Below are 22,075 nucleotides of genomic sequence, written 5' to 3'. Positions count from 1 at the left end.
TGCCCCCAATAACAGCAGTACCACTTCATTTCCTCCCTTTATTCTTCCTCAAGGCCTTAGAAGTCCTGTCCATGCTTCTTGCAACTTGGAAAGCCTTTCCCATCCATTATCATAGCACTCCTCATTTACTCACAGCTAGCATAAAGGTTACCTCTTCTTAGGAGGGGAAAAAAAGCCAAGTACTTTTTACTTGGATGTTAATATTGAACATGAAGCTATGTTTCAACGTATTCTTCTAGATTCTATAAATGTTGCTTAATAGTATTACTAACATAATAGTGTCTAGTTACTGAAAAATTATGTATCACATTGTAAAGCTCTCATATGAGCAAATCAATGCCTGAGACACTTGGAAATTGCACTGGCCCCAACATAAAACAAGCATTGGAAGCATTCGGATGGTCCAGTCTCACCCAGAAGATAAAAATCTTTCTATTGTTTCTACTGGAGATGTCCCTGGAAATAATTGATCTTGGTAAGCAGAACATAATGATCATCATAAATAAGTACTACGTGCAAATTCATCTTAGTTGAAATCTTGCCCTTAATGAATGTCAATGGCAACTCTGCCACTAAACAGTGGAGCACAATTTTCATTCCATACCTCCCTGAAGCAAAAACAGAACCAGAATTCCAACACAGAAAGTGTTATGTTATTTTACTTGGTTTTTAGATGAATATTAAATTAGAAGGCATTACTAATGAGTATAACAGAAAAAGACAAAATACCCTGTATTATTGTGGAGTGTAAGTGAGGTCTTACATTATATTAAACCTTTCAGAGAACAAGCTGCAATATGCACAATTCAAAGAAGAAACTAAGTAGATGACAGGAAAAACATTAAGGTAGTCAGAGATACTACTCTTGACTCATAGTTAAGTTCTCTTTGGCTAAAAGATTTAATTTCATGATAGCTACTCTACATCCAAAAGGATGTACAGTCTGTACAACCCTCAGACATTACAAAATGCTGAAATTTCTTTTTGGCAATAGAAGTCAATTCAATTAAGCAAGCTAGGAGGAATTTTAACAATGAAACACAACTTTTAAGTGGAATCAGTTTCACAATGCCTTTACTTCAATGAAGAACACTCTAGAAAATATTCACACTTCTAGAGTCAGGGATCCCCAGAAGCAGATTATACATGCTATATGAACTGAAAAAGCAACAGCACTTCATAATTTAGTATTCTTTCTGTTATCGAAGTTAGCAGTGTAATACAAAACAACTGCCTCAAAAGTTTATTGTGATCAATGGACAGCTGAACTGAGTCACAGAGCTAAAGGAAACATATCCAAAAGTTGAAGACAATATTATAAAGTTCAATATTATACTGACTGTTTCCCCCAGCAGAAAACAACCAGCTTCAGGATTGCCACCCACATTTTCTTTTTAAAACAAATATTGGCATCAGGTGATGTAGAAAAGTTGAATAAAAGCTGCTGGGTAACAAGAGTCATTTGTTCAGAGAACTAAGAAATAATGAAAGCTTGACATACTTGTGTAATGTGATTAATTCATTTAAATACAGAAGCACTCTTTAAAAGTGTCTGTAGTGTAAAGCTAGCTGGTATGAATTTTCAAAGTATATATGCACTTTTTGGAAGTTTGGTACACAGACTAGATTAAGGATTGTCATTGTCCCATGAAAATTAATCTTTTACCTATGTGATTAGAAAGTTGTGCATGAAAAATATTCTCAATTTGCAAGTTATTGCTATTTAGTTATTTTAGAATTATCTCATGTAAAGTGGTTCTTGAACAGATGATAAAAAAATCAGACCTACCGCTATAATATCCAGAGTGTTGTCACAAACTTTGCGAATCTCAGCATTTTTATCATGCATCAGGTCTATAAGATATGCTGGAGCCTCTGGAAAGAAACTGTTAAGGATAAAAGCTATTTTCTTTTTTTCCACAGTCCTGGGTTCTTCCAACTGCAAGTTTCATTAAGAACTGTAGTCAAGAATTTTCCATCACATGTGAAGTTCAGCAGCCTTCATCCAACCACTTTTTTTTTTTTTTATGTTTAATCACATTTTAAGATACCCAAATATTCTTCAAAATTGCTGAAGAAAAATTGCATGCCCCTTACAAAGAAAATACATTCTGATCTGTTACAGGAAATATATGCACCTAACATGTTAGTCAAAAAGGCATAGATTCTGTGGAATGGTTTAATCTTTTGAGACTGTTACATTTGTAATCTTTAGGGAGTTTTCTTGTTTTAAAAAAAAAAAAAGGTTTCCAATGTATTTGTCTCAAAAATATTGAGGATAATCTATCATGTGATGATAGCATTAATACTAGTCTTGTTCCATTGAGCATTGTTCAAATGTTGGTGCTTTATCATTACAGATATAAAGAAAGATGCAGTTTTTATTTTTTTTTTCATTATTAAAGCTAGCCACCTGGAAGTCCAAACAGGAGACAAAGAACAAGATCCCAAATGGCTTCTCAGATACTCTATAGAGCTTAAAGGAAAAAGGACATTAAGACGTAGTCCTTGTATCATTAGCAAAGGAATCATTAATCTGCTATGCCTACAAGGACTCCCTTCAATGTTTCAATAAAATTTAGTACTCACAAAGGCAGCTAGTGCCTCTTTCCAGAGTTTTTGGATCATCTAAACGAGCTCAACATCAGCAATGACTGAAATAATAGGTAGTAAAGACTGGGTTATAAGTACCATACAAAAAAATCTGAACAGATCCATGACATGAGGAAACTGAAGAACAGATTCAGTCATCAACTGACAGGTGAAAACAGAGAAAGAGGAAAGCCAGAAGCAGAAATCAAAGTCTACACAGTGAGAAGATGATGGGAGACTTACACTAAACATACAATTTAAAGAACAATTAGGTGGATGAAAAATACAGAGCAGGCATTATTTATGTTGCCTAGACTGATACAAGAAAGAACGCTATTAAAGTATTTTAATGCACGTAACTTCAGAGTGTGCAACACATACATATAATGGTGCAGCATAAGAAGTTTGTCTATGCTTCATGTAAGTTTTTCCTACGGACTATGTTGCAAAACAAATTCATACAGTAATTCAGATTGGATAGGAACCAATGGGTCATCTGGTCCAGTGATCCCTCTCCTACTGCCCTCCCCATTTCGAAGCAAACTAACTTTTAATCTTTACTATTAGTCTTGCAGTCCCTCTACATGCCTAGGCTGCTTGCATTTTTTTCTTCAGCTGAAATAAACCATTTACAAATCAACTTCTGAGATCAGGAGGTTTATGCAAGAGAACTATAGGTCAAATATCAGTGATGGCAAATTAAGTGCTGTAATTCTAGATGTTTCATCTTTAAAAAGATACGGGTTTCCTTGATAATGACATCTCTGGTGGCTTGGTGGAAGACCATCTGATAAAATACATAGATGATCTGGCAGACGAATTCATCATCTTCCTGCTGAGCTGCAAGGAAAAAAACCCAACCCACAATTTCAGATCTCACAACTAGAAACTTTTGATGCCCAGAGAAAGCACAGCTCTTATACGTCAGCTAGACAGTTCAGCAGTATGTGTGAGATACCATCTCCTGACAACACAAAATGAGTGTTTTCTTCCCTGCTCCAGTCCAGTAGAAAGACCACAGATTGCAGCAGGAGTTGTGGAGGTACGGCAAAACCAAAATCAAACCTATTAGACCACTAGACAGTATCACTCTATCAATAACGGAGTAATTGCTCATCCTTTCATACGCAAAACACCTACCCCTCCTTTACAAGAGAAAGTGAATGGTGCATTCAGTTACAGCACAGCTATGTCAACTAAACTTCTCTAGAAAAACAAGACCTAAAGCGAAACATGGCAATATACCATTTAGAAGCTCAATGAGTGCAGGGATGATTCCAGATTTAGCCAGCAAAGCAGCGCAAGAGTCATCCATAGAAACTGTTCCAATCATTATCACCACTTCTAAAACAAGGTCATCTTCTGCAGAACCTGGTAAGTCAGAAGGCAGAAAGTATTACCTCTTAGAAATTCTTAATATTGTGGCAGTTGTACATTTATCTGTAGATATGATTCTGTTCTTCAATGTTGTGTTTCCCCAAACAATCACAAATTACAAAGGTAAACAAACCTTACTCTGAAAGAGCACTCTAAGTATTCTTTCACAGTAGAGTCTCTTGAAGACTAAACCAAACTTTGTACAGACCTGGTTTTAGTTTGTCCTTGAGGTACGGCACCAGTTTGTACTCCTTCAGCACAAGTTCCCAGTCTAGATCTGGTAAGGTCAAATTCGCAAGTGTTCCCAGGCATTCAATCACAAATTCCTCCTCTTCATCATTTGATATCTGAGCTGCTAAATCACCAACATAATCCTAAAGAAAATACAGCAACAAACAATACAGGTGAATAATATGGGGTTCTGAAGAACTCACAACTTAGTGAAATCAAAACTTGTTCCCAAAAGAACACTAAGGAGACTTTTCTCCTGAAATAAGGGCTAACCAGGCAGCTTCAATTTCAATCGAAAAATAATCCAAGAAAACCTTTCAGCATTCTTCTCTATCCTTTCACTTCCAAGGGATGTAGATCATTTGTTGAGATGTTCCAAAAGTAGCTATTATACACACAGTTCGAGAAAGTTGTTAGAAAATAAGGGAAAGATAGCGAACACCATACTGCATTAGTGACAGTAATGGGAGTCCCCTTCCAAAAGATTTTGAGAAATAACTACAAGAATTTCTGGGGACATGAACAGGGGAATGATAGATTCTACTTACTAAATCTATTCTGTCTTAAGACAATTCGATATTCAATCCTCATTTTAACAGTACATTTAAAATTTCCACAATTAGAATGTGTTTCCCCCTCTTCTTTTGAAAGGGTGGCTTTACATGGTTAACTGAATATTAAGTATTCAAAATCTGAAGATATCCATTTAGACAAAACGCTTGGCACAGTAAAAAAAACCCAAACCCCATCACTTTAAGTTATCCTAAATCTCTGCTCTTAGAGCTAGAGGACAAAATAATTGTTATGATGTGCACCTCAGCAGTTGGGGTGGTGGTGGTGGTCGTGTTTGTTTACTTGTTTTTGTGTGTTTGTTTTGGAGCAGGAAATTATTGGATACAGCTTAAGATCCGTTTTCCCTCTAGTAAGGAATCAAAACCCTGATCTACCAACTGAGATAGCCTTATAAAACAAAACATAAATCAACCTATGACAGCCAAGAAAATTTAACCTGGACACCCTGTAAAGACAAAACACACCAGCTCTCCAAAGCCCGTCTTTTCCAGTAAGAAGAGTCAGAGATCACATTAGGTAATAGATAGTACTTACAATAAACAGGCTTTTAGTTGGCCCATCATGTTGTGAAATATTCCTGATCATCTTCATTAACAATGGGTCCTTAAATTTCAAAGCCCGCTTCATTAGCATTTTCAAACCATTTCCTGAAAAGAAACAAACACTTAGGATATTCTCCAAATAAAAAAAAAAAAAAAAATGAGGAAAGTACTGGCCAATCAAAAAAAACACCACCACACAAACAAAACAACAGCTTTAACTTTTAAAAGTTTAAAAGGAAAAAGAATCTAGACAAGAACTATTTCTTCTTCCAAGTTTAAGTCAAAAAGAAAAGACCTGCTTTGTATAAATTCTATAGCTTCTCTAAAACAACTACTACAACCATATGTACTGGTGGGACACTTAAAAAGTCAGATAAATAACTAAATGCTTCAGGTGTGCTTAGTTCTAGATCCAAACTATTACCCTATCATCAAGTGCAGTCAGTGGAGATGCAGCACAGCTGTTAGTACTAGCTCAGAGACTTCTCTCCCCACTCCATGGACCAAATACATTGTCATGGTTTTAAAAGATTATTTACCAGTCATATAGATCATTACGTGGGAACACACATAACAGACATATACAGATCTGAAGTACTTGATTGCACAGGGCAAGTCCCACTGTTACCAGAGCATGACATCATACAGCATGGAAAATCCCTTTGGCTAGTTTGGGTCAGCTGCCCTGGCTGTGTCCCCTCCCAGCTTCTTGGCACTCCCCACCTTGTCTTTAGCAGGGCAGCATGAGAAGCTGAAAAGTCCTTGACTGCTTGGCAACAACTACAAATATTAGTGAGTTATCAACATTATTCTCATCCTAAATCCAAAACACAGCACTGTATCAGCTGCTAGGAAGAAAATTAACTCTATCCCTGCCAAAACCAGGACAAGAATCCATCTATATCATGTAACAAAATACTAGAACCCAAAAGATGCTCAATGAAAAAAAAAACAAAACTGAAAGACACAACTAAATGACATCACTGTGTTATTAATTTGGTACTGGCAGGTGAAAAACTGATTAGCTGAATATTGATTTCAGGCATCAGGTAGAACAATATAGCCATAGTTTCCCACAGTAATATCATCAATGTGTTTTACAGAACTACACACACGAGAGATGTGGGCATGTATGGAGTGTCACTCCTGCCACCAAGACCAATTTTTTGGCCATTTGCTTGCAATCATTACCCAAACAGGTACATTTTACTTTTTAAAAATACATGTACATATATGCATTTAAAAACAACACATGTAAATTATGTATATTTGAAAGTATATATAAATAAATATATATGTGTGTGTGTGTTATCATCTTGAAGAAAACAGTAAAATCTCAGGACGCTTACCTTCACAGATAAGTTGTACATTTCTTTTGTTGGCAGCAAGGTTAATACAGAAAGAAATAAGTTCCAGGTCAACTCGCTCATCAGGACATTCAAAAAGCATCTTCATTAACTGCCAAGAAACACAAGCACACTTAAGTCGTTAATCTTTCCAAAGCATTAGAAGAGCAATGTTATGATGTCAACTACAGTAGGTTTTTTTTTTTAAATTAATATTTAGCATTTTTACAGGAACAATAAAGTTATAAAGGTCAAAGGCACAAGATGTATAGTTCCATTATTTGGGGATAACAATGCTTACAAAGCAACAAAAATGGCAGTCACTTATCACTTTAACTTGGGTTAGTTACATTTTATTGCTACCAGTGAATTTTTAAATTTTTACTGGGGTTTTTTTGTTTGGTTTGGTTTGTTTTTTTTTTTAAAGTTGTGAATGTATAAATTTGTTTTGAAAGTTTAGGTAGACTCGATATAGAAAAAAACCCTACAACTTAGTTGCACAGAAAGTCAGATTAGTACCTGGTTGCTTAATAAAATTATTACTCTAAACAGATATTCAAGGGCAGAATAATTCTACTACTATTTTGCTTTGAGATTACTCCATTGATAGGCAAATTAGCTGTATCTGCAGCAATGTGCTTTACCTTTGCAGCTTCCATTGCTAGAGTTGAACACTGCCACACACCAAATATTTCTCAGTATAAATCCTATTCTTTTGGTAATGGGACAGAACAACCTGGGTTAACATAACTAGACAATTGCCTATAATCCTGTTCCAACTGTTTAGTAACTGTCAGTGAATTCCCAGATGATTCCCTACGCAAATAACCTATGGATTGACATCATTTTATACACACGTATAAATGTCCCTTACATCACAGGCTATCTAGTCTCATTTCATTCAATATGAACATTTTTTGAAATGGCATATTGAATATATATGAATGTGACTCAAATACATAAATTTCTTTTTCTCTGTTTCCAGCCGTGGCAGACAAGTTGCATGGCTTCCTCACTGATGGGCTGCAGGACATCATTCTATTTGCTTCTAAAACCCGCTTAGTTCATAAGCTATGCCAAGATTAGAATGCAAAGCAGCGTGATGACAAGACTGAGATTACTGGAAGTAGAAACAACTGAACCTAAAGATAAGCAGGACATAAGGTACAAAAAAAATGTACCTCAGTTTGTGTCAAAAAGGGGTGGGGGGAGAAGGCGGCAACAACTGATTGTTAAATATTTGTGTGCTTGCCCCCTGGTGGAAAGACAGTTTGTAATGCATTCAAAACTACAGAAAGTGGGTGAACAACCCAGTGGGGGGGGGGGGGGGGGGGGCGGGGGGAAAGGAACAATACGATTGCAGGAATTTCACTCCAAAGTATTTTACTACAGCAATTCTGTATGCTTATTTATTATCAGAGAGCAGGCTGTTATTCCAAATGGACCCAAATAAAATGAAAAAATAAATAAAAAAAATGTTCTAACATATTTATTCATCCCTTTCTGGGACTTCCATGTACCGATTTAAAAAGCTATCATTGATTTCTTCCTCCCTTTCTTAAAAAGGTAGAATTAGATTTCCCTATGTTGTTTGAAGAACTTATAAAATCCCTAGTTTATTAAATCCGTAAGCCTGACAGTCACGTAAGAGTGAATTAACCAGAGAAGAAAGTTGCCACTTAACAAGTAAAACGTGAGCATTCAAAAATCACCCCCTGCAACTCTCCTGTTACAAAACCTCTAAAACCAGATTTTTAAAACCCTTCAAATTATTTGAAGGGAAACATTCTCATTACTTACACAATACAAAATCTGTGGAAATTAGATGTTTAACAAGATAGGATTACACTGTTAATTACTGAACTACTTCTCTATAAAAAGAAAAAATATATCCAGTTTCAATTAAAGCTGTTCAAATTTTAAAATAATAGTTTCATACGAGCTCCATGTTTCCCATTATGTCTTCATTTAATTTGATTGCTTCTTGTGCCACTTCAAAAGGAAGAGTAATTGCTGCCAAATAGGAAATATTAAAATTAAATTTGTTCTGCTTTTACTATGTCCATTGTCATCTTTTACTGATTTAACAGGAAGGCAGTAAAAAGACTGCAGCATGTGCAATGAAGAGGCAGTAGTGTTCAATCAGACAAGTCCCATATTGAGTATCAGATACCACAGACCAGGACTGAAATCACTGTGTCTAGACTCTCTGGCACCTGCCTTCACTTATTTACCAGTGACCAGAGGCCAACCCCCACAGCTCTCTGTTCACATACACCTCTGTCCAACCCCCTCCCCAAGCCCAGCTCAAACATCTTTGAATGATTATGCCAGAACTGCATGCCTCAGGAATCTCTCCTGACCGGCTACTCCCTAACTCTGCTGTTTGAAGTGATGCTCTGGTTTCTGAACTTCAGCAGATAATGGCGGACAGGAGCAAAGGGTGCTGTCAAGAGAGGACGTTTACCAGCATTAAGCTGAAAAGAAGCTTATAGATCAAAGAGGGGCCAAACAGGACAACCGTGGTGGAAAACATGTGGGTAGCTGCAGAGAACCTTGCACACTGCTCTGTGGTGAAATATTAAATATCACCATGACATCACTGCCTAACCATGCCCTTTGATTGGCCAAGTTATTACCAATAAAGGCTTTTATAAGCATCTGGATGGCATTTGCACCTATTTAAACAAAACACGCATTGCTGAGGTCTAAACAAGAATGAACTGTTAATACTCACTTTTAACTGTTACTAGAATAGCACCCACTAACTCCTGCGATCCACAAGGATGTTTACCTGGGACAGCACGCGCAAGCCCTTGTCAAACACTCTGCCTGTTCAAAATGAGAACAGGGGATGGATTTTCCAATCACTTTCTACAATAGCTAAACATTCATTATCAATTATTTGCCAGTGTAGATGTACACCTTTCCTCAAAAGGAAACAAACCCACAGAAGGGCATGTACTGCTATTGAAAAGAGAATTTGGTTTTCCAGGGTAGAATCAGATGGCAGGGAGTCCTTTTAAAAAGGTCCCTTTCTTCTCCTTGTGCCTTATCCACTTCCCCCTGTTTTCTGCTACTTCTGTCTTCTTTAATAACTGCCCTGGTTTTGAACATTCATTAATAAAATTTAAGCTCTGGTTGCCCAGCTTGTCCTTTTTGAACAGTCAGCGGATATGATCTGTGAATAATTACATTGATCACTGAAGCATCAATAGCCACAGGTATCCTTCGAATTTTGCAGTTTTATCCAAAATCCAATGCAGGCAGCATACTTGTTTCCCGCTCTGCTGCTCTCTGGATACATCTCTTTAAGCACTAGTCTGAGCAGTCACTGCCTATCAGAACAATGATGTTCACCAAAGTTCATAGTATGACATCACTGAAGTTTCCACAGCTCTCTACATTTGGCACTGGGGATCTAAGAGCCATGCCAAAATTCCCTGAAAGCACGTCATAAATGAGCCCTGAAACACAGTGCATTAGTTCTGGTTTGGCCAGTAACTGCTCAGAACAAAGCAGGTCCCTTATATCATACAAATGCCTTAAGATACAGTTGCTTCCTGTGGCAGAAAAGGCAGTCAGCAGGATGTTTACAAGACCATTTTGTAACATATACTAGTTATTCCCACCAGTTGTCCGCTCTCTATTCTCCAAAATCCTCCTGCATTTGGAAAAACATCACCATTTTCATCATGAGATAATGACCAGAAACATTCTGAAAACTTTCCATGGCAACTTCCCATTCTGGATGTGTTTGATGTTAAAAACATGTTTGGCAGGAAAGAAGATATCATGGTGCAATTCTGAAAAAGCTACCGGAGAGCTTTTAACACTCATGCAACACAGGCTTTGTCAACTCGAGCCTCAACAGGACTGAGAAAGAGATCAGTAAGAGAGGATTTGGTGGTACTTAAAAAGCCCAACAAAACAACAAACAACAAAATACACAAAAGACATACACATAAAACCCCAAGATTTGTGTCTGTGCTTGGATCAAAGACTATGACTGGGAACAAAATGTTATGCAACAAACTGTAGCCTGAAAGATTGGTGAAGAGCCTTCCAAGGTCTTCAAGTCTCCCGTGTTGTACATGCCTGCAGTTGGAAAAGGAATTGTCATGTAGCAACATAACGCTGCCTGGCTGGTTTCCAGTTCATATCCTGTAATACTGGAGACATTGAAATTTTGATACCCAATGGGATAAGAAAAGAATGCCTTCTAAAACTGTAAAGGAAATACTTTCCACAAGGTTCCCTAAAGACCTGCTGCGCACAAGCTTTCATCTCTCAAGCATTCCCGATCTTCTGTAGAAATTCATCAGGTCACCTGTATTTTTACCAATTCATTGATGCAGCTCAAGTGTTAGCAGCGCTGACAGAGAACGTGTCACCTATTCTTTTTCTGAGGACCATTAAAAGACAACAAGAACAGTCAGACTGCCCTATGAGTAGGTGGTTCACTACCGACTCAGCAGCACCGTGGTTGTTCCCACTTTCACCTGTGGGTGTCAGTGCGAGCTCTGCTATGAGTGCTGAAAAAAGACACAGTGAAAGATGCACCCAACACCAAATCTTAGATAAAAGCACATACCTGTGGGATACAGTCTGTGTATGCAAACATTGATTTAAAGCGATCATCCATGCTTATGTGATACAGAATACACATTGCTACTTGTTTGTAGTTTTCATTTGCTAGAAGGAGAAAAAAAATCCATATTAACAGAAGTCTAGTATTTTAGGTGTTGTAAACACTCAAAAGGGGAAAACAAAAAGCACAAAAATCCTAGCTAATAGAGGGAAAATTTAAATCAGAAATGCAACATTAAGAAAGGGTCTTGCCTAGCCTATCCAAATGAACTGCGTATTTGTGCAAAGAGGGAACAAAGGCAAAGCTAACTACTGCGCCTCTCCCCAGCACCTCAAAACACTTCCTTAACCCTGCCTGCTTTGCAAGGAATATATTTTGTGAAAGGAACACTTAATAACCATAGGCCATCCTCAGGAAGCCTTCATCAGTTTCCAGCTAGGAAATTAAATATCAAATGTAATGCCAATTTAGCTGTGGATATTCCTGTTGAAACAACAAGTTTGTCTCAAAGTGAAACGATGAAGAACATACCAATGCCAGAGAGAAAAATAAGAACTACCACTAAAGTGTTGTAGAAGGAATCCAGTGCCTTTCAATGAAGTCACATACTGATTTTTTTAATTATCCTAAACAATAATATTATCCTGTGGGTGCCTTTTGTGTTTCATACATTTCAAAGACAACATTAGCATATTTTCACATTAATACTTACCAAAGAGAAAATGATTCTCAAGAAAAATTGGAGCAGTTAAATACTTCACAGCTTACATTAACTGAAAGGTTCTATAAAACCAGCTTAGACAAACGTACAAGTGTTTAAGAACAACACAGATGAATTTGATCCTGACTCACTGCTGAAGTCTGGACGAAGCATTCTCTTGAGTTCTCCTCTAGCCCTACATCAGCAGGATACTGGCTATATATGGGATAAAACATTTACCTGACCATTTCTATTAGTTAAACCAGGATGTAATAAGGTCACCAAATCAGGATGTATTCACAGTAACAATTGATAATATCAGTTATACAACTGATAAGAAATATCCTACCCCCCGCTTCTATTTAAGCTAAGTTAGAACATATCTGTTTAACACTTTGGCAAAGCATCAAGACCTCAAATAGCAAGCAACAGAGTTAAATTTTTCTTCTGCATACATCACTGGGAGCTGGAATTTCCTTTAAGCAGCAAGGACATGATGTCTTTATCCTGAGAATGCACATTCGTGCCTTTTTTTCAAAATTGAATTACCAAAAAAGACCCATGAAACCCTTCTGGCAGTTGCCATACAACAGTGAAGTAGTCCTTCCCATGCCAAACCTAAAAACACAGCTGACCTTCCAGATCCTTCTGGATTCTTACCTGTTTGAAAAATAACATGACTTGTATCACAACTTTCCACACACTTCACAACTGGAGAAAGGACAATGTCCAAATTTGAAAGGTACTCTGGCTATTATTAAAGTAAAAGCACAGACAGTACTACAGTTGCTAAAGCATATGCACTCTGTTTTAAGTCAACAAAATGAAGTGTTTATTATCTTTTGCGCTTCTCTTGTGACTGGTCATCTCACCTACCTATTGACTTGTAGTGACATTGTAAATCCAACAATGACATGAAAAAAAACTTCCCATACATATAGCTAAAGGCTTCACCTAAGCAAATATAAAAATCTTAACAGTAAATTATGCCTTCAAATTTCACGAGGCTGGGGGAAAAAAAAAAAAAAAAAGCTGTTTACACTGCTCTTAACACTTCTTTCCATGCCTCTATTTAAGATTCAAACATGAAGACTCAAATTACAATTACGCTTTGCTGGATAATGCAGGAAACACTACGTGAAATAAAAGGTAAGCCAGCATAAAAGGGAGGAAAGTTGGTTCCCCAGAACAGCAACAGGAAAAAACAAACCAGAGTGAAGTTGGACCAGACCTTCAGCAGGTATGAACTGGCAGGCAGTCAACGAGAATGATGCTACTTTGTATTTGTTTAACCTCTGTCCTTCATGTTTATTTTCCTGTTTATTTTTGAAAGCTTCATTTGTGCTAAGATACAGCATCAGCTAAGATAGCCTCTTACATTTGGTAGCAATAGCTCTTACCTGGTATTTGGCAATACCGGTAGCTTATTTTCAAATAAATTAGCCTACTATAGCAGCAAAGGCTGCCTGGTTTTTTGAGAAGAAACTCTTTGCAGATTTTTCTCTCTCCTTTTTTCTCCAAGGTCCAGCCTGTCACAATAACCTTTCTGATGCCTGAACACCACCTTGGGTATCAGGCTGAATGACATCATTACCTTGGTTTCTAAACTACCAAAAATAATCAACAAGACCTAGATACTCAACTTAAAATGTCAAGAATATCCAGAATTCAAATCAATTTATTTCATCTGAATGAACTCTTAAAGAGTTGTTTTTTAATGACTGGTACTTGTATCATTCTCCCCAAGTATGTTCCGTAAGGCAAATTTCATGATACAAAAGAGGCAAAAGACAGCTATAGTTTCAAGAAGAAGAGTTGAATTTAAATTTAAATTCAAATTCCTTCTTGCTGTGCAGTTAACTGACTCGTTTTCCTGAGTTCCCCATCCTACTGTCAACACAGGGAGCAGAGAAGGGTTAGAACATTTAAGTCAACAGGCACTTATTGCACAGTCTCAGCAAGGAAGCAATTGCGAGTAAACAGAAAAAAACCTGAATTCTACTAACTTCAAGATGAAAATAAGCTACAGAACTAAAGTTAAAACAGTGTGCAACTAAACCAGCCTGTAAGTATTTAATGGTATATGCATTTTAAGTTTAATTTCATTTATTTTCCCAGAAAGGAAAGAATTTCAGGCTGACCTCTGGAAGTTTCACTGTCCCACTTTACTATAGAAGCACTTTGGTGGAAAAAAACACAGAACCTACTGACTTTTTTCAGTTCTCATGCAAAACAGAGGCAACTCAGAGGCAACTCAGGATCCAAAGAATCAAACGCTTCAGGAAAATCAAGAGGTGGTGGCTGTTTCTACACACAGGCAGCATGATTTAATGCATTTGTTAATCTCGTGCTTAAATAGGAAACATACAGCCTATTGGAAAGTTGACTGGAAACAGTGCATAACTGGTTTGTTGAAGATTAGGAAGAGAACAGATTCAACAGCTACAGTGTTCTAAACACTAAGCATCATCTTGCAGGCCAAAGACTGTATAAAAGGGTAAGAAGCGACAGACTGTTTGAAAAATCCACCAAGCCAACTGCCATCCTTTTATGTAGGGACTTTACTCCCCAAAATATAAACTGGCAGCTATTGACTATTACTTGAATATGCTAGTACCAAGCTTGTTTATTTTATACTCATCTTAATACTAATGAATAAAGCCTAAGTCAATTATTGTTAAGAGACTTGGCTGTAAAAATTTCAAACCCTGCCCAGTACCTGGTTGGAGAACAGCTTTCTAACGCATGGAAGCGATACCTTTTCTGCCATTTTTGACCACTACTGAAGGCCACACATGAAAAAGCAGACACTGCAAGAAAGACTTCCTTATGACTTGGTACAGTAGACATCAATTATTCCCCTAACTAGAAAAAGCAACAGAAAGAAAAGAAAAAACAGATCTCTGCCAAACGTGTTCATAAAAATCACCAAAGTTTTGGTGGGGTGCCAGAAAGTTGTGGCCTACAAATGCTGGTAGTTTTGAGCATCAGGCTTTTTATGACTGAAGGTGGAATAGCCAAATGGCCTAAAGCAGTAAGGGCAGCCCTGGAAAATAATGGCCTAGTCATTATGGATTCTTCTGGTATTTATGGCAATAAAACATGAATCATAATGAACTCATTGGATATTAAACGTGGGGGTCACGAGTACTTTGATAGGATTTCCACAAGAATTTACCATTAATTAACCAAATAATTATTTGAAAGTGTTACTGAATTATCCTTAGTTCTTATACAGCCATTCCAGAGAAATTGGTCATTCCCAGCTGAGCGCAGTTAATGCCTTAACAAACCGGTCATTAACTGCAGTTACTGATTTTGTGGGAATTATTGTGTTATAAAATACACTCAACAGTTTATAGAAACAATACTCGGATTTTTTTTTTTTTGCAGCTGTAGTTCAGCTGGAGCAGCTGGGATGGAAAAATATCAGGTCCCTCGGGCTGTTTTCACAACTAGTTTTCTGCAAATTAGAGAGGGAAATAAATACATGATGGGTTCTGAGTTCAAAATGGCTTCAGATTTTTAGCCTTTGAACATTAATAAGAAGCCATGTGCCAGTCCTGTGGACCAACGCCTGAATTACATGTCTACTTCTTACTAAGGTTAAAGACCTAAACAGTACTAGTAGCAGAAGCTAAAGAAAAAAAACACAATTTCTTGATCACGAGATCAAGTCCTACATTTTGGTTGAGTTTGTGAGCTTAAAATGAAAAAATCCTCCACTAGATCCATGATAACAATAGAGAAACCCTAAAGCTGTAAAACTGAAATGCCATTCTGAGTTGCAGCAGCATTCAGCTTCCAAATGCTAAAGTAAAAATGAGAATATAAATGATGGACTAAAAAATTCAAATGTAGCACTATCATTAATTCAAGTAGCCATCATTTCTCATGGAATCAATGTCTTCACATTAGATATGAAACATACCCTATCCAACTCATGTGCAAGACCAACCACTAAATCAAAACCAAAACACAAATGAAGGTAAATACCTATTAAAATGGCAGAATGAATCTTCATTTCAGTTTCAAACTCTGATACTCTCCAGTCAAATCTGATGCAGAATTAGGCAACTAAGACATCTAGATGGATAAGAATGTCACAAACTGAATGGCAGATCTAGATAGTCTCACACTGCTGTCAGAAAAACATTGAAATCAAGAGTTTATTCGCATGTATGATAATTAGCAGTCATCTTAGGAAAAAAGTGATAGAAAGGTATCTCTGCTTACCTCTATCCCATATTATTCCTTGCAACCAGCCCTGAAACAGTTGGACTAAGTTACTCCATGTGTGGTTTAGACACATGTTGGTTTGATTTACGTATGTAAATATAAATCGTATTGGATATATCAGTTTATTTTATCAAGAGAACCTGAAAGAATTTTCAAATCTGCTCATACTCAAGGAGACCAGACATTGGAAATAATACATTACGATATTAATTACATACTAATAACCCTTCTTGTGCCACCTTTATGTTATTTGAAACTGGCTTCATACCATAAGCCTAACTTAAAACCCCAAATTTGCCATCGTTGGGAATTTTATTTTTTTGGAAGGGTTTTGGGTTTGGTTTTTTTCCTTTCCCCAAAGAACTAAATACATGCCCTATCTGAAACATGGATACAGTCTTTTCTAGGGAACAAAGAAGGAATTATAATGCTGAATCCTAAGCCAAAGGACTAATAAATTACTAACTTAGGCTGAGTTATTTAATGTTACAGCTATAGACAAAAATTAAGCTGCACATCTGGAGCCCCAGATTCAATTTCTTTGCCTGGAACTCTATGCAGGACAGACTGAAAAATATACAGTAAACACCTCACTGCAGTATTGTTACTCATAAAAGACCACAAAGCACAGCCACTGGGTAGACAACATACTGCTAAATTTAGATAAGACCTTTTTCAAGGCTTGATCTTCCTACAGAAAAAAAAAAAACCACAAACCAAAAAATCCAACAACTGCTGTTGTTTAGGATGTCCTACAACCAATCATACTGAACTCCTGTGAATTGACACAGAAATTGGAAGCTGATTGGTTGTAATATCCCAAACCAGATATAAATCAATTATAAGTTCAGATTAGAGAGAAAACAGGAGGCAACAGGATTATCCCTGCAGGAAGAAGATAAAGCTACTTCTTTTTTCTCCACAAAAGAAATATGTTTTGCATCAGGCTATGACCAAGGAAGACAGCAAGAGAGAAAGAGAATTAACTACCATTATTACAAGAAATGGGAAATTAGGAGAGGTGCTTCTCAGTTTAAATCAAACTAAGAAAACACCCACTTCCAAAGTAGGTGGAAAAACTTCCACGCAAAGCTGTACCTTTAGAAGTCTCCACCAAGCTACATAGATTAAATGCTACACAATTAAATGGAAATTTATAGGACATGCATAATTTTTGCCATATCTGCCCTATATTTCATTAAACTACATCAACTGCTCCAATTACAATTACTAGAAAATATTGAAACTTCTCTATTCTAAAAACACCCTTCGAATCTTCTTGTTTGGAAGTCAGTAGGAATGCAAAAAGGTGGAGGTTTTCCATGTTCCTGGCTGTGCAAGTGCACAGCTCCACAGCAGAGCAGCCTCAGTTCTGAATGGATGGTGCAGCTGTATTTCAAAATGCTGCTGCTCAAAGGAGGAAAAAAAATAAAAACAAAACACCCACAATACAGGATGCCACCTTTCACTTCGAGAAAAGGATGATTCACTGCATTGAAATGGAAACTGGTTTTACCCATGCTTCAAAGTTGCTGAAGTACAAAGCTGAGGTTCAAATCTACTAAGCCCAAAAAGTGGAGTTAAGTATTGGCTGAGCTTTTGAGTCTTCCAGAAAACAAGAATTAAGCTCCGTATTATTCAAGAGATACTGTTCCCGTGCAAGCACCAGCATACTCTTACTGGCAAAGTCTTGGAAGAAACGTAAACAATTCAATTGTGGTGTTCTCATTGTGAAAAGATTACAGTTTTGTTATTTAAAAAGTCATTTGCTGATATCTACAAGTTTCTCACAGATCCGATGTCTTTTTATTCTTTTTGGAAAAGCTATTTGAGGCCCCAGCCTCACAAAGAAAGTTTTGCTTTACACAATAAGAGTACTCAAGTATGTAAAATTATAACCCATCCTGCAAAGCATTTCTATGTCAGAGACCAAAGGAACAGAAATTGATTGTATAGAGATATACCAGCACTATACTCACTATAGAGCAACAACTTTTTGTGTTTTCATATCTTTTCCCTCATCAGCTCAAAGGGTCTGAAGATAATACCATCAACTGATAAAGGATTTCTCACCTTAGCAACTGCAGACATGGGCAACCTGCAGTTGGTCTCCTGCACTGGAGAAGATCATCTGAGAAACTCTTAGATAAACAGCAGAAACTTGTGAGCTAAGATGTTTCCACATTTTCAAAAAGGGAAAGCTGATTGTAACCTCCCCCCTTGTGTCTGAACTCGTAAAAGCCTTGGGATCTACGGGACTACATCTGCAAAAATTGTTCCACGTGATCCTTTGAGATCATCCCTCTGCCTACAGGCTCCACAAGGGCTCTGGAAAAGGTGCTCCTCTCTCTTCTACTTTGGCTCTCATACAGGCTTTATCAAAATTTTACCATAGATTAGGAAGACGAGCAGAAGTGCCCCAACCCCTTCTTTACAGAGATTTGCCAAGAAACTAAAGCTGGTTGTTTCTGTTCTGTCATGTTTTAGACATCCGAGTTATGCCCTGTAAAGCTTTCAGATATCAACAGTTCACACAGAGGACTAGATTTACTTTTTACTGTTAAGTATTGGTTTGTTCTTGCAATATGCAAAGAAACAATTAAATTAATTCAGTTAATTATGCAGTCACATATTGTAAGCTCCACAGTAGAAATACTGGCTCAGGGGATCATTCCCATCCATCAGTTCAGTGAGTTTCCAACAACTCAGCTCCCTCATCTTTAGATTGTTGCCATCTCTCCACGCCTGTCCTTGCAGCTGCCTTAAGCATTTCTATTTTCAGTCAACATTCCTGAAGTTAGATTCTCGTGTTACATCAAAGTTATCTTCTCCATTAAAAAAAAAGGTAATAACACAGCTAAATACACATGCGCATTTGTGTGTGGCACACCACAGCAATAAGCTTTCACTCACCAGAACAGTCAAATGCTGAGCGTTCAGATTAGCAAGGATCTACCTGTAATGGCTACAAAAGGGAAAAACACTGTTTCCAACTCTGGACAGCGTTAAAGCAGTCAGAAAAATCTTAGACAATAGACTTCAAAAACTTGTACGCCTATGTAAAAGTGATGTTATGAATTTCAGTCATTCTTTCCTGATAAATCACTACAATTTACTAGTAGCATGAAGCAGGGTACAGTGAAGGCGTTTACCTTAAAGTTAGTTGGGATTCTATTTCTACTTCCAACACAATATTAGTGATACTGAGGTCTCTCTGAGTTCTGTATTTCTCAACATCAGAAGTCAATTTTTCTGTAACAATACTAAATACTAAAGTTTGCTGTCTAATCCATAGTTAAGGTATCTAAATAAGTGCTGGGTTCTAAGACACATTGTGTACCCACCACTCTCCTTAAGTCAGTTACACATGCTAGGTTTATTTGCACTTCTAATAAGGATTTAGAAGTTGAATGTTAAGAGATGTTTTGGTTTGTGTTTGTTTTGTGTTGTTTTTTGTTTGTTGTTGTGGGTTGTTTTATTGGGTTTTTTTTTAAGCCTTGGCCATACTCGCCACAAATGATAAAAAACCTACCATTAAAATAAATCCCTTAATAATTACTGCTTTCCAACAGACTGGTCCCTGTAGTTGAACTGTTACTTAATGTGCTTCAGCCAGCCTCTACTATAAAGGAATGGAGACACCCCAGGCAATATTCACACAACAAGTATTGGAACCAGCTGCTGCAGAGCCACCATAGGAAAAAAAGGTTTCTCAATTTAATTGGGAAAACAGGAGGAAGCATAAATTTTACTGCCATTAATAACTTCAAGCAATCCTGATATGACTTTACCTCACCCTGATGGCTGGACATGTGCTTTTTGTTAGGGTCTTTGCCACATCTGACCCCTATTGTTTGCTCACTTGATCAGGTAAGAAAATGTATGTTTCTTTATAGGATAAACGAGGCCTATTAAAGTCAGAAAAAACACTGCAGTAGCCTATAAGAAGCTCCATTTTTCAACAGATGTGTGAAGCTCCATAATAAGTTCATTACAAAAAGGCCAAGTGAACTCATAAAGAGAACACATCTACTTTAAGCCTTCTTAAAAGAAACTTTCATAAAAGGAATAGAACATTAAAAACCCACAGCACTCCGTTAATTAGAGAGCAAAGTACTTCTTGGGTTTTTAAACAGCAGTCAACATATAATCCAGCTTGGCTGCATACCATATCAAGACGTGATTGTTAAGAAAGCCAACATACAACTATTTGGCAATTCTTTGGCTGCTCATTAAACATAACATGTAAAGAATGGAAAAATATCAGAGGAATTTTAGCAGTTTCCAGAAAAGATTTTAGATAATAAAACTCTCAAAAATTCTATCAATGAACCTTGCGAAAAAAGAGTCTTCGGTGAGAACTAAATCAGACTCAAAGTTACCCTCCGCCCTGGCTATCTGCAGCTTAAATAAAGAACTCATAATAGAAAAGTTTGCAAACACCAAAGCAGGTCAAACTACTACACAGCCCTTAGACTTCTACATACGATCAGATGGCTACTACTTCTCAGTGTCTTGGAACACCAAGAAATTAAGAACATCAGGCCAGGATGCTCACATTAATAAGACATATAGGCTTGACACATACTGTGTCAGAACTACACTACTGCTACTGGGGACTGATCACACTGCATTTCAGAGTGTTGTATAACAAACGCTAATCTACTTGGCTGGATACAAATCCACAAAGCCAATTTTCTTTCAGTTGCTGTAATCTGTACTGGAAAACATAACCCAAGATGCTCATCACCACTTAAAATCTTTTTGAGATTGAGCACCTTGACACTGTGTAACACTTTGCACAACCCTTCTGCATTCAGGCCTGGTTTGCAATCGGTACTGTTTTGTGACCCACTCAGTTTTCAGCTCACCAATACCCGAGCTCAATCGGCCCTCAATTTTTAAAAGCAGCTAGTAATTTTGAGCAACCAAAAAGAGATGCTTTAGTCTGACTTCCAAGCATAATGACTTTTCATTCTTTAAGCATGGCTTGCATTGGGAAGTGAATGAAAATGGCATTTCATGACAATATACATTCAGTACACCTAAGAACTGTCCAGCAGCTCAAAGGGATGAATTCACACATCATAGAAAAGAATGTTTGCTCCCTGCATGAAGCCAGACCTACTCCTTTTACCCTTTGAGCAGCACCACAATTCCCAGTGTAACAGCTTTTGCACCATTCTCTATCATTTATAGCCTTTTGAGAGGAATAACTCACTCATGGGTGGACACAGAAACCTTGGTAGTGCTTGTCACACCCCCATACTGCCAGGAGGTCCTCCTGAACTGGGGTCCACCAAGTAGAGTTTGCAGCCACCATAAACACACACAGCAACACTCAGCTGGTTCTGCTGTACAAACTGCCTGCTGTTCTCATGGAAAACTATTTGTCTCACTTCACAAAGGCTAAGAAACCACTCAGACGCAGCACAAAATAGCACTCTTATTAGAAGAATGTGAATCACAAGCTGTGCATATATTCAAGAGAGCTGTACTAAAAATTTTCTATTTGGTTTGGCCAGTTCACTGAAAAACAAAGTGCATTTGGTCAAAACAAGAAGTAAGGTTTTTTTATTCTTCCTTGTAGACAATGTTTTCTTCTGTTTGCTGCCAGGGCATTTACTTTAGAAACCAATCACACATCCAAGGGAAGAATTATGAAAAAGGGAAGAACATTCTTGGGGATAAAGGAAGGATGTGAATCTGTTTTCTTAAAGTTCAGCTCTACATTTCCCCCTTTCAGTGAGAACACTTTCCACAAGCAAATACACTAATCAAACTCTACTGTTTTGGAGCAAGTCACTCCACTTGAATTATGCCATGCAAAGCAAAACAAGAGCACTGCATGAGTGAAGCAAACCTCCACAGAATAGTCTATAGC

At 37.4% G+C, this 22,075-nt stretch overlaps 1 protein-coding gene across 2 annotated transcripts in view; it reads right to left on the bottom strand.

Moving 5' to 3' along the window:
* The window catches only part of KIFAP3 (kinesin associated protein 3), a 71,643-nt gene that overhangs the window by 31,257 nt on the left and 18,311 nt on the right, over positions 1 to 22,075 (bottom strand). For both annotated transcript variants that reach the window (XM_075760322.1, XM_075760323.1), the window contains exons 11-17: positions 11,256 to 11,356; positions 6,665 to 6,773; positions 5,308 to 5,420; positions 4,178 to 4,343; positions 3,838 to 3,963; positions 3,334 to 3,432; positions 1,790 to 1,875 (exon numbers count right to left, since the gene is read on the bottom strand). In XM_075760322.1, the coding sequence (XP_075616437.1) occupies positions 1,790 to 1,875; positions 3,334 to 3,432; positions 3,838 to 3,963; positions 4,178 to 4,343; positions 5,308 to 5,420; positions 6,665 to 6,773; positions 11,256 to 11,356 (800 nt within the window). The remainder of the gene's footprint in view (positions 1 to 1,789; positions 1,876 to 3,333; positions 3,433 to 3,837; positions 3,964 to 4,177; positions 4,344 to 5,307; positions 5,421 to 6,664; positions 6,774 to 11,255; positions 11,357 to 22,075) is intronic.

The sequence above is a fragment of the Balearica regulorum genome, chromosome 8, assembly GCF_011004875.1.
Source record: "Balearica regulorum gibbericeps isolate bBalReg1 chromosome 8, bBalReg1.pri, whole genome shotgun sequence".
Lineage (NCBI taxonomy): Eukaryota > Metazoa > Chordata > Aves > Gruiformes > Gruidae > Balearica > Balearica regulorum.
This window is presented reverse-complemented; position numbering and strand designations above follow the sequence as displayed.